Below are 17,810 nucleotides of genomic sequence, written 5' to 3'. Positions count from 1 at the left end.
ACTAATAATATAATCAAGGTCTTAAATGTCTTGAAATTCTTGGCAATACAATATTTGAAACATCTGTATACAACAGAGGTTAGTTTTAAGTTAGCACCTGTGTAATCAAAAAAAAGGTGCATCAAGTGTACAACCTGCAGTTGACCACTTAGGATGGATTGGCAGCAGTTAAAAGGCCAACAGGAGGCCCAGCAATGGCTATGTCAATGGAGGATATAATGAGAAGTTAATGTAAAAACTAAAATCGAATGGTTGTGTTTTCTTGGGTGCACATTTAATTTATAAAAGCTTTTTTTTTTATTTCTAAAGCAACTAATTTAAAGTAAAACAGGTTTATGATTTAGGTCAATGTTCTGTAGCCCTCAAGTACAAAAATATAAATACAAACTGTTTAAACAGTATATTTAATGAGATTCTGGCAGTAGTTTGTTTTATCTAACAAGACACATCACACAACAGGTCTGCCACTGAACTTGCTTAGAGTAAAATCAGCTTCAATATGAAGCTGTTAAGGTATCAAAACCCTGCTTTATTACATGCTAAATATCTTCAGCAAGTGTGCACTTAAACACAGCAACGAACTTAACTAAATACATACATGAAACTCTGTATGTGGAACATAATTCATAGAACTGGTTACATCAAACGATTACCGGCATTTCATTAATTTAAAAATGGTACAAATCATGCAAAACAATTCTAAAAGGTAATGCAAAGAAAGCTACCAGTGCTTGCCAGATGTGTTCGACTAAACCAAAATGACATTAAATGAAATATGCATATTTACTAGCAAAGATCTATCACTATTTCAAAGGAGCAGAGGTAAAATCTTCAGGTTTTGAATGTCAGTTAAACTGCAAAATGCCACTGCTCTTGCTTAATGCAGAAGCACATGCTTAGAAGCCCAGAATTACTTATTCAGCGGAAGTCTGCCAACAACAGTTCTGGCTTCCCTAGAATCAGAGATGCAGCATGGATTAAAAATAGCAGGGATTTGCAAGGATCAAAGGCACCCTAATCAGTTAGCCAAAATGGTAGCATTCCCTTTCTTGTAAGCATGAAGACAGTAATGGGGCAGATAAACATTTCTACAAAGGTAGCATTTTAAATGTTATAATTAATTTCCCAGTTTGTAAATGCCATTAGCAGACACCAGCTTCTAACAATTTATATATGATATTAACCTGCAGGATGAACTTGGGATTTTATTTGTCCTGATTTACAAATAAAGACTATTACTAATGCGTTAAAAGACTACTTTTACTATCTAAAAAGTTTAACTCTTCTTTTCCAATATTTTACACCTCAGCTGGACTACCATCTCACATTGTTTCAAACATCTAACATTGCTTACTGGAATTTTATAAAAGTTGTACCTCATGTATTAAGCAGCAGGCAATAACAATGGTCTTTCCCAGCACAGCTGCACCTGCCTGGCTACTGAAAGATTGGGAGTATTTCTAAAACACAGGAAAACTCATGCAGTTTGGTAAAGTTTGCTGTCATTTCACAGTTTAAGTTTCCTTTTGTCATTGCACTTCTGTCAATAGTCTTGGTTTTTTAAATATTATTCTGAATCTGAATTTGAACCAGCAATCTTCTTTTTCTTCTTCTTACCATGTTTCTTGTGCTTCTTTCTCTTTCTTGTTTTATCCTAAAAAATAATACAATTAAATGGAAGTTACTGTATAATAATATTGTCATCTATTAATTCTGTTAATGCAAAATGAGAACACAGAAAGAATATCTTTGTAAAAAGACATTTCAAAAGATATTTCTATAAAAACCTACTGAGAAATCACAGAAAGAAAATTCCTATTTTACCCAATAATCATCACTAATATGAACAGTCTTCACTCTACCTCCGTCATGGTCTGACTGTTTCACACCTTTCATCCCTGTCACCATTACATTTCTTAATCTTTAAAATGTTTTACAGTGCTTTACAGATTTCTGACAAAATACTAAGGAAGTGCTTTGACAAGCAGTTACACATTATGTATGTGGGAAATAACTACATTTACAGAGTTTAAAGTAAGTGCTTATATTCACTGTGCAAAATTAAACAGTTAACTACACTTGACTAGAATCTCCAGAGCTTGCACCTTGTTTAAAATAAAATTGCACTGGAACAGGTTGCCCAAGGATGTTGCAAATGCTTCATCCCTGGAAGTGTTCAAGGTCAGGCTGGACAGAGTCTTGCGTGACATGGTTTAGTGTGAGGTGTCCCTGCCCATGGCAGGGGGGTTGGAGATAGATGATCTTAAGGTCCTTGCCAATCCTAACTATTCTATAATTCTAAAACAGTTATGATCTCAATTATAAATATTAATACACTCAATTAACCCTACTGGATTCAGTACTGAGGTTATTATCCTGATCAGTGTAATACAGACACTGAGAGACATAATCTTGTCTTTTTGCAATCAGAATTTCAACTGGAATTGTTTAGTAAGTGTGATATTATGTAAACTAAACAATCCTCATATAAAAAGCTTTGTTTTATAACTATTATTTACATACACAATTCTATGCAAAATATCAAAATCAATCACTAAAAATGTTATGGCAAACAGCTTATAGGATTCTGAAAAAACAAACAAATTCCATGGAAAATGTGTATTATTGCTGATACTCTATGCATATTTTTCAGATGACTAATGTAAACCTTCCCTTCACCCAACTCATCTAGACAACTGAAATGTCTAATTAGGAACATTGCTGCTGACAGGGAAGAGAGAAAGACATACAGACTTCTTGAGTGGGCATTTAAGATCTCAAAATCACTATACTCCTAATTGAGGAGCCTCAGGTATATGTGATGAATCTGGGTTCTATGGAAGTCACCACTGAACCTTCCTCTCGCTTTCACCAAATCAACAAAATTGAGAAAAGTAACAGGTTGCTGACAGCTTTTTATCTGTTTGGCAGAAGAACTATACTAATGTAGATGTTGCAATGATTATGTCCTAAAGCCCTTTTCATGGTCTGGTACAGGGGCTTACCAAGGAAGAATTATACCCAACAGAGGAACAGCACTGATGTGCTACCTTTAGTTGTGCTACCTTCTACCTTTAATTCTACAACTGAAAAAGTGACTTCAGCACATAAACAGAGAAATTGTTAATTTAGATTCATGTGACAGTAGACTTTTGCAATAAAATATCTGTATTATTGAAAAATGCGAAATGGAAATTAACAGTTTATATCCTAAAACTAGAGTAAGAAGGATACTTGCTGTTTTATCTTTATCCTCATTGTTTTTCTTTTTTTTCACTTGCACCTAGAAAAAAAAATCCAATACAATGGGAGAACAGCTTTGGCAATGCTACTTTACATAGAAGTTTGAGCTTTTGTTGCATATAAATGAATGATGATACAACACACTGGTAGAACAGACTGAACAATAATCCATGAAGAAACACTGGTTATCTGTATTACATTCTAGAATACGCATTATCCTATAAACACCGAATTTGGAAATACACTCTGCTTTTCATACATAGAATAAGAAAAAACAGAGATACAAAGGTAGAATTTTAGCAATCTTGACATCTACCAACCTATTCACTAACACCAGAGAGCAATCTTGTGAAGGACACCACACCAATCACTTAGCCTCATTTCATTGAGTACTTATAAAAAAGTTGGAAATTTTCAAGGAAATGAATTCAGACTGACTTGTAGGTGGTAGGAGCTCTACTGAACAACTCTTACTAAAAGTTTTTACAAAGGAGAAAAATACAAACTACTTTGAATGCCCTGCACTCTTACATCCCAATGTACAGAACAGAACAATTTCAACAATATATTAAACATAAGCTAAATCATCCACTCATGCAATTTGGTAAGCTAAAAGCATTATAACATCTGAAATTGAGGTTTCACACTGACCTCCTCTGTCTGATCTGATTCTGATAAAGATTCTGATGATAAGGGTCCATCACCACGATCAGCTTTCTTCCTTTTCCTGCGGTGAGTTTTGCCTTCCTAAACAAAGTAATAGCACTTGTGAGTAAAGCCAGGCCTTTCAAAGTTGCGTGAGATTCCTCTGGTGAGCTACTTTCCAACCCCCATCCTCCTCCTTGCTCTGAACCAGGCAAAGTTTTCCTAAGACTGAAGCTGTTTTCTTCCAATTTCTAAAGCCAAAAACTGAAAAAAAGTCTTGCTAATCATCTTTCTGCAAGGTGGAATCACACATTTCAGCTGTGCTATTTAGTCCTTTATTGGTACCTCAATCCTTTCCCAAAAGTACTCATGAAAAGTACGTTGTAGCCCATTTTAAAAATGGGGGAATCTTCAGGTAGGGGAAGACCTCTAGTTCCCAAAAGCTCATATCAGAAAATGTGTGAAAGTAGCAGTACATTAAGCAGCTATGTTAGACACTTCACAGAACCATAGAATAGTTAGGATTGGAAAGGACCTTAAGATCATCAAGTTCCAAACCCCTGCCATGGGCAGGGACACCTCACACTAAACCATATCACACAAGGCCTTGTCCAAGCTGGCTCTGAACACTGCCAGGGATGGAACATTCACAACCTCCCTGGGCAACCTACTCCAGTGCCTCACCACCCTTACGGTAAAGATCTTCCTCCTTATATCGAATCTGAACTCCCCCTCTTTAAGTTTGAACCCATTACCCCTTGTCCTATCACTACAGTCCCTAATGAAGAGTCCATCCCCAGCATCCCTATAGGCCCCCTTCAGACACTGGAAGGCTGCTAGGAGGTCTCCACGCAGCCTTCTCCAGGCTGAACAGCCCCAACTTTCTGAGCTGATCTTCATATGGGAGGTGCACCAGTCCCCTGATCATTTTTGTGGCCCTCCTCTGGACTTGTTCCAACAGATCCATGTCCTTCTTACATTGAGGACACCAGAACTGCACACAATACTCCAAGTGAGGTCTCACAAGGGGCAGGATCACCTCCTTCGACCTGCTGGTCACACTCCTTTTGATGCAGCCCAGGATACAGTTGGCTTTCTGGGCTGCAAGCGCACACTGAAGCCAGCTCATGTTCATTTTCTCATCGACCAGCACCCCCAAGTCCTTCTCCCCAGGGCTCCTCTGAATCTCTTCTCCATCCAGCATGTAGCTGTTGTCTGGGACTGCTCCAGCCCAGGTGTAGGACCTTGCACTTGGCATGGTTAAACTTCATGATGTTGGCATCAGCCCACCTCACAAGCGTGTCAAGGTCCCTCTGGATGCCTTTCCTTCCCTCCAGCACATCAACCGAACCACACAGCTTGGTGTCATCGGCAAACTTGCTGAGGGTGCACTCAATCCCACTGTCCATGTCAACGACAAAGATGTTGAACAAGACAGGTCCCAACACAGATCCCTGAGGGACACCTCTCGTTACTGGTCTCCAGCTGGACATTGAGCCATTGACCACAACTCTTTGCGTGCAGCCATCCAGCCAGTTCTTCATCTTCAAGAGAAGCTACTCAAAAGTTAAAAGATGTTGCTGGGAAATTGAAATTCTGTGAAAAACAGGATCTAGACCTAAACAGTGGAAGTTCAGGTTAGATGTAAGGGAGAAGTTCTTTACTGTGAGAGTGGTGAGGCGCTAGAACAGGTTGCCCAAAGAAGTGGTACATGCTCCATCCCTGACAGTGTTCAAGGCCGGGTTGGACAGAGCCTTGGATGACATGGTCTATGAGAGGCATCCCTGACCATGGCAGGGGCATTGGAATTAGATGATCTTAAGGGCCTTTCCAGCCCAAACTATTCTATGATTCTAAGAAATGTAAGCAGGAGGAAAGAGGAAAAAAAAAAAGAAGAAAAAAATTAACACATTTGTCCTATACAATGGAGAATTTGTAGATCAAAGTCAATACTGTTGACTGGAGTGGTAGAGGCCAATGTGCTAAGAAAGGCAGCTAGAGAGAAAGATGAGGGTGGACTCTAAAAGCATGGTTAATTTACACATGAGGTAGAAATAACTAAAATTTAGGTCAACAAGGTTGTCTGCATTAAACATAATGGAAGGAAGAAAGTCCTCTGATGTGTGAACAAAATGGAGAAGTGGTGGGAAGGAGACTGTTTTCATGTTCTGAGAAAAGACAGAAAAAAGCAATTTCTCCTTAAGCCAATACACTTTTCTCTGCAATTTTTCAAAGCTGCCATAAATACAGTATCTATAATTATGACTACATTTTGATAAATATATCCTCTGCTTGATGTTCCTTAATTTACAGCAATAAGCCAGTATCCTACCAGGCATGCCACTGAAATATCATCACACATATTTTGAATTCAATGTGACTGCTCAAGATAAAAGCAAAAATACTAGAATGCAACTGATCCACTACAGCAGAATAATACTTTTTTCCATTTACCTTTATAACAAGAACAGACCCAGCCATTTCCACTAACAACAATTACTAAAACAGGAACTGAACCAACTAAAAGTCTGCCTCAGACTGGGGGTACTGAATACCTTCTGACTGTGTAGTTTTGGACAGAAAATTTCCATAGGTGTAATTTGAAGCGCTCAGTGTTAAAGAGAGAGAGCACGCTCCATTACATATGTAAAATGCAGTTCTGATACAAGTGTTTCAAGAGTAAAAATACCTTCTCTTTTTCATAATCTTCCTTTGACCTTTTCTTTTTTGTGCTGTCCTAAATAGAAAGGAAAACAAAAAACACGAGAAAATTATTTTAGGTAAAAGGCAGAAATCCCAGAAGTAGTCTGACCCGTTGTCTTTTCCTGCCTATTGAAAGTCATTCTTCAAAGTTGTTCTTCCTACCTTATAGTTAACAGGAAAAATATGAAAAAGCCATAATTTTGGTGCAGCTGCTAATTTCCTGAACCAGCAGTGTGAAAAGGTCTCTATAGAATCAGGTAACAGAATACTTGTAAGTACATGCAGACAGCTTCTAGAAAGGATACCAGCTATCACTACTATAACCACATATAACATGTCTAACATATAGTAGTCCCAAGTGGTAATTCTCAATCCATGCCCATCTCTGCTGATTAGGCAGGGGTTAAACAGATATTTCCATGGAGTTTTCAGCCTTTCAATTACAGCAGTAAGGGTCCTTCTGTGTCCCTTTATGTAGCAAAAGTTTTCAAATTCCCATTAGCACGAATTCACAGGTGTATGCAAACAGTAATTCATCACAATTTATACCACACTGAATTAGGTATATACAGAATAAAAGTCTACACACAGAATTTTAACAACTTGCTGTATTACTAATATTTAGGCAAGAAGTACCATTACTATCCACTGTAATACAGTAAAATGCCAACAAAACAGAACAAATTGCCTCATGTATCTTCTCCACTGCTTTGTTCATTCACTATGTCTGTGTATCTACATTGCTCTACTTTCAGAAAAGGAGAAAGACACCCTCAATTTAATATGCATTTAGGAAAGACTCAGTTCTCTGACAGTTCTCTAACCATAAACTACTTAGTCCACAGGTATTTAGAAAGACAACATTCTGACCACTGATATCCTGCAATACCTGTATGTTTTCACATACAGTGTTCAATTAAACAGTATATTCACCAGAATTTCACAGAACACTTGATTATTTTTTTGAAGTGTTAATGTAGTATTAAATGTAGTATCAAAACTAAATATTTGAGTAGCACACAAGCTGCATGTCTGAATTTAGAAAAACAGATAAAATTGCTGGAATAAACATGTTCATTTTCTAAAGATCAAATTCTTTCCGGCATGCATTTGAGGCAGTGGAGTTAAGATTCCTCACTGCATCTGGAAGATACAAGTGCAGCCCAGGTATGATAATGCATGGCTTTAAATTTTGAAGATTAAAAAAAAAATACTGATATGCAAAAGTCAGAAATGTTTATGTCTTTGTAACACAGCTCAGGAAAACTTGCCAAGGGTAACACATCTGCATAAGTACCTTGCTGTCTGACTCAGATTCAGAAGCTGAGCTTGCTGAAGACTTCCGTGAGGAGCGATACTTCTTTTTCCTTTTCTTCTTCCCTTGCTTTTTATCCTATCCACAAATATTGTAGACAAAAAGGAAAACACAACTCTGAATTTATTCTCACTAAAGACTTACATTAAACGTAAAGAATGCTAAATGTTATACGTTCTCTTGAGAAATAAAGTATACTACAATTGCTTCTTTTAGTGGAGGACCTTCGTAACTCTTCTGCATTGAAAAAAACAGAAACTGGTGAAAAATCCATGTTCTCTACATTCTGCTGATTATTTCAGTGTGTGCTGTAAAATCTGATTATTTGTAACAAAGATTTTTGCTAAAAAGTAAAAATGGTATGTTTGCATTTTTATTATTAGATGGGGGATTCTACGGAAATGTTCAGGGGATTCTATGGAAACTGGAATTAGATCCCGTTTACAAGCCAGCCACGCAGAATTTGTTGTGTTCATGAAGAAATTCTTCAACAGGTATATATATAAAATTCACAACTTTATTATATGTACCAAATGCATTAAAATTAAATAGTTTTATGCAAACCAAGACCTCAAACACTATTCTAAAATATATTACTGAAATCTGTGTTAAATAAGGTTCGCGAACAAAACATGCTAGAATAACTTAGTTCTTACCTCATCTTCTGAATCAGATGAACTGCTGGAAGAATCAGAGCTTGATGAAGAAGAGGAAGATGAAGACAACTTGACCAAACACAACAAAAAGTGAAGCTTGTGAGATGCAGCATTTTGTCTGGCAAATAGTCAAAAGTCCATCTAAATACTCCCTTTAAAATTTCTTCATTTGCAAAGTGCCATCAATGGAATTTTACTTCCAAGAAGCTGGTCTTACATATTTTCTTAAATAAAATGGTGAAAAGCAACTTATAACATTTTTCTTTCAACGGTATCTATTTAATGCTCTTTTCTTCCCTTGAAGCAGAAATAAATATCCCCTTACAAAATGTATGCCACCCCCTCAAATACAAATCAGTTAACAGCTAAATTCAAAATTATATTTCCAAAAGAATTTACATGGCAAATAGGAACAACCCCAAAGCTTAGAACACTGAAAATTTTGCTCACCCTATTAGATTTCTTCTTTTCCTTTTTCTTTTTCTTAAAAATAGAACAAAACAAGTGTTACCTTGGCATCACATTCTTCTGCTGTGCATTTAGGTTTATCTACTTTGATGCCGACTTTTAAAATGTATTTATGAAATTCTGTATTGCCAGCATCAATGATAAATCCACTTCCAAGCACTGACTGTATGAAATTGAAAACAACTTACCTCTTTCTTTTTGGAGGAACTCTCATTTCCACCCAGCAATTTTTCCCTGTGTTTTTCCAGTTCTTTCCTCCAGTTCTGAAAACAAAACCAAACAGAACAGCAGCATGAGTGTCATTTCCAAATAGCTTTCTTTAAGAGGCCTTTTTTGAAATCCTGTCCTCTACCCGACATCATAGTTTTTACAAAAGCCACAGAAAGTAAATAACATACAATGCTAAGCATGGCTATAATGCATTTGATTTTACGGAATAATAATATTCATTGAAACACCATGTCAGTCCACACCTTAATGTTTAAGTTCTTTGGACTCAAGAGATTGTCACTTATCTTGAAAGTCATCAACTGTGATGTATTAGTGTTCATTATAGAGTACTTTGGGAAGCCAGGGGACGCTACCAGAAAAATTGTTATTTTGTCTTAGATTTAAGATCACCTGGAACAAAATAAAAGTCAAATTCTTCTGGCCATTCTTCAGTGTTTGGGTATGTCTAGTGTCTATTCTAGGCCCTGTCAGTGTCAACAATGATACACACATCTTCATAAAAGACTCTTATTTTTGTTAGGTCAAGCACATGCTGCACGGATAAAAGTCTCCTCTTCATGAGCTCTGAAACATCCAACCCACACCCACTAGACTGAAAACCTGCTGGCTTCAATCTGCGCTATTCCTGCTTCCTGTGTCAGACCCACCATGTGCTCCCTCCTTTTTTACTCTTATTCTGATCCTCTCTTTTTGTCACAATGAAGCTGTATTGGTATTGTATTGGCAGAGCAACAATAATCCACATATTGTGCTGAAGGGACAGAAATAGCAGGAATTAAGTAAGATTCTACCTGTGCAATGCAGTATGATACACAGATCCCAAAGTCAGCATCCTGTGAATTTGCTGAACAGTGCTGCTAAGGCCCGGACACAGTGCTGTGTGTTATGCTTTTCCACAGCCCAAAGTAACACCTGTGCAGTACTGCATACTTTGATATACCAGCTACCTAGAGCTACCCCAGGGGTCTCTAACAACAGCTTCTACTTTATCAGGCAGGTGTTCTCTTCAAACTATTTTAACTCTGTGCTAGTGTTATACTGTAAATAAAACAGCACGATGTCTGTAAGTAAAATAGGAGACAGCACCTCATTCAGAGACTTGTAATCTTTTCAGCCATTCACAGATTTGTTCTTAGGAGCTTTATAGCCATTTCACAACTCCCTGCATCCCTTCTGCCATACTGAAAGGCTGTTATCTTCTATTCACACTAGTTTCCATTACCTCACATTAAAGCAAAGATAAAACAGGAAAGGAATACAATAAAATACTAAGCCAAACTCACCAAGCTAAAACTCAGAGGGCTGAGCAACTGATCCTCTCAGAATAGCACCCCATGACCCTCCAAATACTGGTACATCTTAGGCAAAAAGGCGTATCAAGAGTACTATGGGAGCTATGCCCTTCCAGTAGCAGAGGAGAGCAGTATCTACTTCAACCAGAAACTCACAATGATGAAAAGTACTGCTTGAATCTTATTTCAAGATACCAGGACCCAAGAAGGAACATGAACTGTTAAATTCATTGTATACTAATTTCTTCCTATGTTTACAACAGGAGTTATATGTGAAAATTTCTTATACTGCGCTGCTCTCCAGCAGGTACTGAACACAAGCATCAGAACAGCTGTGTTTATAGCAGGGAACTAGTATGGAATGTAATCAGTTAGGACGAGTGTGAAAGTACTTTATAGACCTATCTGTACCCTGAAGGCCATTCTTTGTGCCTTCTCCCACATTAACGTTATGTGTACATTCCTTGCCAAAGATGTCTGTTCCCAGTAACAAACTCCCTCTTTTGAATATATTTGGATTGCGTGATCTTAAGCAAGTGAAGATTAGCAGAACAGACTTCAGTTTATCACACCTGAAAACACAGGAGTTTCATTTATTAATATAAACACATGCATTTGTGTAACTATATTTAAATTTATAAAAAGTTTAAGCCTTATTCAGCAGCAATTTTCAAAATTTTTAATATAATATTTCTCTGAATTGAGACTTAGCTCTTACTAGTTAAGTGGTAACCTTAACTTCTGATATGAATAAACCAAAACATTTACTCATTAAAAGCTTCAGTGAAGTAAAATATTGTGGGTAAAAAGTAGCATATAAGAAGAATCTAATATTAACATTACCAACCTCGTTCATCTTTTCTTCAAACTCAGCCAAAGCCCTGGATCCTTTCTTTTTCTTTTCTAGTTGCTCTTTCACTTCTTCCCTACATAAAAGAAAATGATAAACCATGATTTTCACAATTAAAAATACCTTCTTCAATGTCTAACTTCTCATAGTTTTTTTTTGAAGTTTAGCTTTGGCTGAACTTCCAACAGAAAGAAGACTGAAAGCATCTTTGATGTTACGCATATGGTAACTTAAACCTAACAACTTAAGTACTGTAGCTAAATCCCTCTGAAAGATCTAAAGCTAACTTTGCAATTAGATATTGTTCTTTAATGTCTTACAAGAGGAGGCAAAATGGACAGAATGTAAAGTAAGTTGCTGATAACATCTCAAAGTGATGACTTTGCTGGGTATGATAAACTGTGTTCTAAGAATAGACCAGCAAAATTTTTTTTTTTTTGGAGATTACTTTGTTTAAGAGCTAAATGTATCTGCAGGCTGTAGGTACTGGGATTTGTGACAGAGGTAAAGTGACCAAAATTTTCCTCTTCTGAGAAACTGTTCCCAAAATATTTAAAAACAAACAAGAAATATGCATTTTAAAATGAAATACTGTTGGGTTTTAAGAGAGGGGATTGAATACATTTTTAGAAAAGAACACTTTTGCCAGACAAGGAATCCTTCAAAATCTATTTCTGGGTATTCAGAGAGGAAGTGGGTACAGTGTCATCTCAGTCAGAGGGAACAAATCTTCTACTCCAAAGGTCAGAAAGGCAGAAAAGTGCTGCTACTTACCATGTTGGTCTTGGCCTGTTCAAGTAGTCTTGTATTGTTGGTCCTGAATTTGGGGCAGGACCTCGTGCTCTGGCCATAGCTATGGGATTCATATAAGCCTTTAATATTAAACAACAAAAAGAAACAAAACTTATCAGCTATGCTGCGATACCAAAATCTGTCCTTTTTGTTCTTCACAGACATTTTTCCTCACTCCCTAGCAAACAATTCTGGCTTGTTTCTGCAAACATAAACTATTTAACTAAACAAAGTTGATTTGGTCTGGCAGAAAGACTCAGGTGCTTTCGATGCGAGTTATACTGTAGCAGAAAGAACTCACTCAACAAAGAGACCATGTTCCTTTCAGTAATTCCCCTCCCTGAGCAATGCTTTTGCAAACTGAGGACAGTATCCCGATTGCTGAAATATTCTTCTTTGGGAAAACATACTTAAATTTCAGTTCTAACTCTCTGGGACAACTGATCCTATGTCTTTAAAGTTCTACTCAAAACTGATTACAGTAGATTCCACAAATTCTGCATAAAGTTTCTTGCTGTAACACCAAAGCAAGCAAGTGGTGGTGCTTCGCTACAATTATGTATGTATGAAGATTCTGTGATTTAGAGCTATTTTAAGAAGGGAAATACCCCCACTGTTATGAGGTGTTCCATCTTTCAAATCCACGCGTCCTCTTCATATTCACTCTTAAAATGTAATAGGTTATAAAAAAATCAATTTAAAACTTAGATTCCACAATCCACCTCAGCAGTCTATGGAAAAACTAATCTAGCAAACAGTTCATTTTTTTTTAATGCCAATAACAGTTCACTTTTGTAAAAGGGAGGTACATATCCCCCCTTATCCCATGAGGTTTTGCCACTACTCCATCCTACACCTCACAATTTACTTTTGCAAAGCATAACACATGCTGTTCTTACTGTCCATAGTTTGAAGATGAGAAAATAAAAGTAAAATCAGATAGTAAAAACAATTACTAACTTTGGTTGCCCAATCTGAGACAGTTTTTTAAGGAGTACAACATTCTGCAGATTGAAGGTAAAGCTTCGACATGTACAGCTCTTACATGTCTGCCACTGCCTTTTATCAGTCCATAAATTAAGCATTCAGAAGACACCATGCACAGTAAATGACCATTTGTGACAGCTGCCAAAACCAGCAGCTGCTGCCTCTCTCCCCTCCTGCTCCCTCAACTGGAGCAGCAGTGGCCACAGCCACACCAAGTTTCTGCACTTCGATCAGGCTGGTGACTTCAGCTCTTCTGGCTACATTTAGCCGTGGAAGAAGGTCTCCGGGCTCTGCCTGGGGTGGGCCAGAGGGCAGCACTCCCCACATGGAGTTTGATCAGCTGGACCACACTCAGCAACCCAAGGACTCTTTCAAATGGACCATTTTTTGACTCCAGTTGACTCTGTAACTCTTAAGGGTGACATACGCTGCCATTTCTTGGGCTTTGCTTTGTTGAATTCATACAAAGAGACTAATAACATCATCAGGTAAAGCTGAAGTATTCAAATTTAAACCATTTTGTCTCACCACCTAAGCTTGGAACGTTCTTCTGTAGCCAGCTGGATATATACACTCAAGTAGTTGCAGGACTTAAAGATACATATTCACATTATTAACCCTAACATTTTATTATATTACAAATCCACAAGTGAGTCAATATTCATTTGAATTCAGCTTCAAGTAGAAAAAGTATTCCTCTAGAAGTGCAGGAAAACAGTATTTAAACACTGTTTTCATTAAACAAAAGCAATTTCAATGCACTAGATTGACTAGACAACAGAACTGTAATTTAAGAATTGGCTTACTCTAGAGAGTAAAGTGCGTCAACTCTTTTTGGTTACCATTTCAGAACTTAGATCTGAAAGCTCTAACTTCTCATGTAATTATTATTCCCAAAAACAAGGTCTCCTGCTGCTCTTAAATAAAAATTAGCTACTTTTTCACCTGAGCTTACCTGAAATGAACACCCACCTGCCTCCCAGCAAACCTCCCTATCTGCAGAAGAGGCTATGACTGTCAAATGTTGTTTCTCTGCTTCCTCAAACTCACCCCAGGTAACTACCTAGGAAGCAACCTCTGTTCAGTGGCTTGCTTTAACTTTCCAGCAGCAAGCACATGATTTCACAGTCAGGAAATTTATGTCTTAAACCACATTCTTATAATTTTGAACAGGTTTATTTATGAATAATCACTTTGCCAATAACCATTTCTTAGAAGTATCTACAATACTTTGCCAAACTGCATGTCACGAGCCAGAGAGAGCACAGAAATGTGCTCTCAGTAAAGAAAGTGCTTGTCTGCACATTCATTTTCTTCTGCTGGCATTTTGCTGAGCAGTTATTAAAAGGTATTTTTTATATAGCTTTCATGCTCCTGAAAAGCACAAGGCATCTTCAATCAGCTTGGATTCTCTGGGCAAGCAATATGAACTCCTACCACTTTGAAAGCATCCTGCAGATGTAAAATCCCCCAGATTAATTTTCTATCTCCAAATAGTTAAAATGATGGTGTATTTTAAGAAGGGACCAGGGAAAAAAGTGACAGGTAGAAAGTTCTATGATCACAGAAGAGAACCAAAGGGTCCTATAAGCTGTCTGAACTAGCAGCCATCATCGCATAATGAACCTTACATAAGAATGTAAAAACTTGATGGCACAGCTATGTGCATCCCAACTGCCCTATGGAAAAGAAAATTAAGAATAAATAACTGGACGCCGAAATCCATTACAAGAGGGCAACACACTTCAAGCATTTGCTGGGTCTTGCAGTCTAACACTGACAACTCTTTCTCAGTAGATTCCATCATTTTAGTGCCTCAATAAAGCAATCACAACTATCCATTTGTATAATGTGTATGTCTATCATGTCTATTACATATTATTCCACCAAGGTAAGCAAAGACTTTCCCCTGAATGGATCCGAGTATGAATTCACAGTAGGAGGAAAGAAACAGGGAAAATAAAAAATATTATGTTTTTAATCACAAACCTCATTAACTGTAAATTTACAATGCCTACATGAAACATGAGCATAAGGTGAATGGCTAACTGGTACAAAAAAAAGTTTAAAGAAAAATACTAGGAGGAATGAATGTGGTGAAGGTATAAAATCAGGCTCTGCAACCAGGCGTAACTGCATTTCTGGCCTTCTGAACTGCTGTCTCTCGAGGTTAGAAGTGCTCTACGTAAAGCCACATTTCCAGTTGCCCAGATACAGCTGAACGCCAAGTTTAAGGCAATGCGGCTCAGTAAGGACCAGAGCTACTTCAGCGAATGCTGCAACTCCCACTGGGAACGTTTTATTTTTGCAAGGACGAGGCCAGCATCTCAGTCATCTTCACTAGCAGCTCACAAGGCGGGCACTGGTCACGAACGCAGTCGGATTTAAGAAGGCCCTCGGAGCCGCCCGCCCCACACGGGACCCCCGGCACCCGAGCCGCCCGTTCCGGCCGGGCGGGGCCGCAGGGCACGGCCGCCTTTGTTGTCTGGCGGCACGAAGCCCCAAGGCCGGCCGGGCCCAAGGCCCGACCCTGAGTAACCGGCCTGCCCTCAAGTGCCTCCCGCCCGCCGCCACGGGGCCCCTCTCCCCCCCCATCTGAGGCGGCCGAACCCTTCTGCCCTCCCCGCAGTGCCTGGAGCACGGCAGCGGGCCGGACGGGCCGGACAGGGCCGGCTCGGCCGCCGCCGGGGTGCGGCTGCCAGGGCTGAGGCAGCGCCCAGCTCCACACACCCTCCCTTCCCGCGCTGCCAACGTCCGTCGCGGATCCCAGCAGCGGCCGCCCTGACTCCCGCTGCTGCCTCCCCGCCGGGCTGCCCGTGTTACTCACCACCCGGTTGTCCCGCTTCCCCATGGCGCCACCAGGACCCCTCGCCGACGCCCGCCGTCGTCGTCTGGGCCCAGCTGGGGGACCCTTCTCCGCACTCGGAAGCCGCGCCGCAAACGCTTCGGCCCAGCTCGGCTCCCAGCTGCGAAGAGCGGCGTAGCCGCGGCCACGCAGCGCCGCCTGCCGGAGCCGCGGCGTCACCGCGGCCGTAGCGTCCCCTCGCTGCCGCAGCCGTTAGCGCCCCGCCTCTGCCCCGCTGGTTCCGCTGGCCCCTCCGCAGAAAGGCGATGCCGCTCAGCCAGCTGGGGCGGCGGCGCTGGGGAGTGTGGAGATGGGGCGGTCGGAAGAGGAAGGGTGGGAAGGGGTGATGAGGGCGGGGAAGCTGTAATGCGGGGCGCTGGTTGGGGTGGCGGCCATGGCCCCGGGAGGGTGAGCGTTGTGAGTAGCTAGCACCCGGCCTGCCTGGGGGAAGCTAAAGCTGGGCCGGCCCGCGGGAGGGGAAAGGCTCTGAGAGAGAAATGGAATGTCAGCGTGCACTTGTGTCCCGCCCGGAGCACCCGTCCGGAATAAACACCCCGAGAAGGGACGGAATTCCGTTGTGAGCGGTTTTTTCCCCCTATTGATCTACCTAGTCACAGGTGGAAGAGCAGTGTTTCCTTTTTCCTTCAGGAGGTGCATAGACTAAGGTATTGTGAATTAGCAGCCTGTCCTGGCATAGGATTCTATGAAATGGGGCTCTGTTTGAAAAGAAAACAAGGAAAAAAGTGCATATTAATCACCAGCAATCTGCACTTCGAAATAAAGAACACAGTAATATTGACAGGGTTATTATTGCTTTAGGTTAGTGGAAATGATGTGAGGAGCCTGGGAGTTACCAGTACCTACCAACTCAGCATTTCAAGTGTCTGTTTCTTAAAGAGTTACCATTACAAATCACCACATTAGTTATAGCTTTGTAAAAATGAAGAAAAGTAATTGCATGTTCCTACATTATTCCCACAAAGCGCAAATGAGCTTTGCTTCTGCAATGGCATTGCTGTGTTCGTCCTATTTGAGAAGAGCTGGAAAGACCAGTGAGCCCACAGGGGTTTGTGACACCACGTTCCTTAGTGGTATCCAAGAGCAGGCTGCCAGGAACTAGAAGAAAACCAAGAAGGTGACGACAGCAGATTTGCAGCAATTGACTACTGAAAACTGCAACGTGGTGCATCAGGGAAGGGATAACTTTAAATCCTCAGAAAATAGTTGGTTATGTCCTGAAACAAGGACAGCCACTTTGGAAATGCGTCAGGCCGAAGTTCTCACTGAGCTGCCTGTGGTGCTGCAGGAGTACACTGATGACAGAAGAAACAAACTGCATTAAAATACATACAGAATAAGATGAGGATTATTACTAAATGTGTCATGATAATGTTTGTGAAGCATGGGGATGTTCTTACCCTGGGCACACTTTCAGATGTGGGCCATTTTAGAGCACCCCATGGCAATCCAGTTCTAGGTGATTTATGCCACTGCCAGGCACCCACTTGTGCACCCACTTGTGCACCCACTGCTCGGTGGCACAAGGGTGGCCCTGGGTGTGGAGGGTGCATGGTTCTGTCTGTCCATCCCTGTCCATGCAGTGACATGGTGGCAGGACTGCAGGTCCCTGTGCACTTCAGCTCTGCGGCAGCAGCAGAGGTGATACCTGGGCTGTGTCAGGTCTGCCAGGACAGAATTGCCTTCAGAAATGGGAATTGTGAAAGTTTATTCATCCAGCGCTTTGCATCGTGAGGCTGCAAATCGGAAGATGTGCCACTGTGGG

General features: G+C 40.2%; 1 protein-coding gene across 2 annotated transcripts; it reads right to left on the bottom strand.

The window, feature by feature from the left end:
- Window positions 1-388: 388 nt before the first annotated feature.
- FAM133B (family with sequence similarity 133 member B) lies at window positions 389-16,120 on the bottom strand. Of its 2 annotated transcripts, XM_061350098.1 has the most exons (11): window positions 16,010-16,120; window positions 12,178-12,275; window positions 11,401-11,479; window positions 9,219-9,293; window positions 9,013-9,045; window positions 8,563-8,631; window positions 7,889-7,984; window positions 6,578-6,625; window positions 3,895-3,990; window positions 3,239-3,283; window positions 389-1,654 (listed from the first exon to the last, which is right to left on the bottom strand). In XM_061350098.1, the coding sequence occupies exons 1-11, from the start codon at window positions 16,031-16,033 to the stop codon at window positions 1,568-1,570; spliced, it is 750 nt and encodes a 249-aa protein (XP_061206082.1). In that variant the 5' UTR covers window positions 16,034-16,120; the 3' UTR covers window positions 389-1,567. The 2 variants fall into 2 exon arrangements, with proteins under 2 accessions (XP_061206082.1, XP_061206083.1); XM_061350099.1 differs by lacking the exon at window positions 3,239-3,283.
- Between the last annotated feature and the right edge of the window lie 1,690 nt (window positions 16,121-17,810).

Source organism: Neopsephotus bourkii, unplaced genomic scaffold (genome assembly GCF_033783945.1).
Source record: "Neopsephotus bourkii isolate Nb327-2 ecotype Australia unplaced genomic scaffold, CSIRO-AGI_Nbou_v1 NB_479, whole genome shotgun sequence".
NCBI lineage: Eukaryota > Metazoa > Chordata > Aves > Psittaciformes > Psittacidae > Neopsephotus > Neopsephotus bourkii.
Note: the sequence above shows the minus strand (reverse complement) of the source record. Positions and strands in the feature narration are given on the sequence as shown.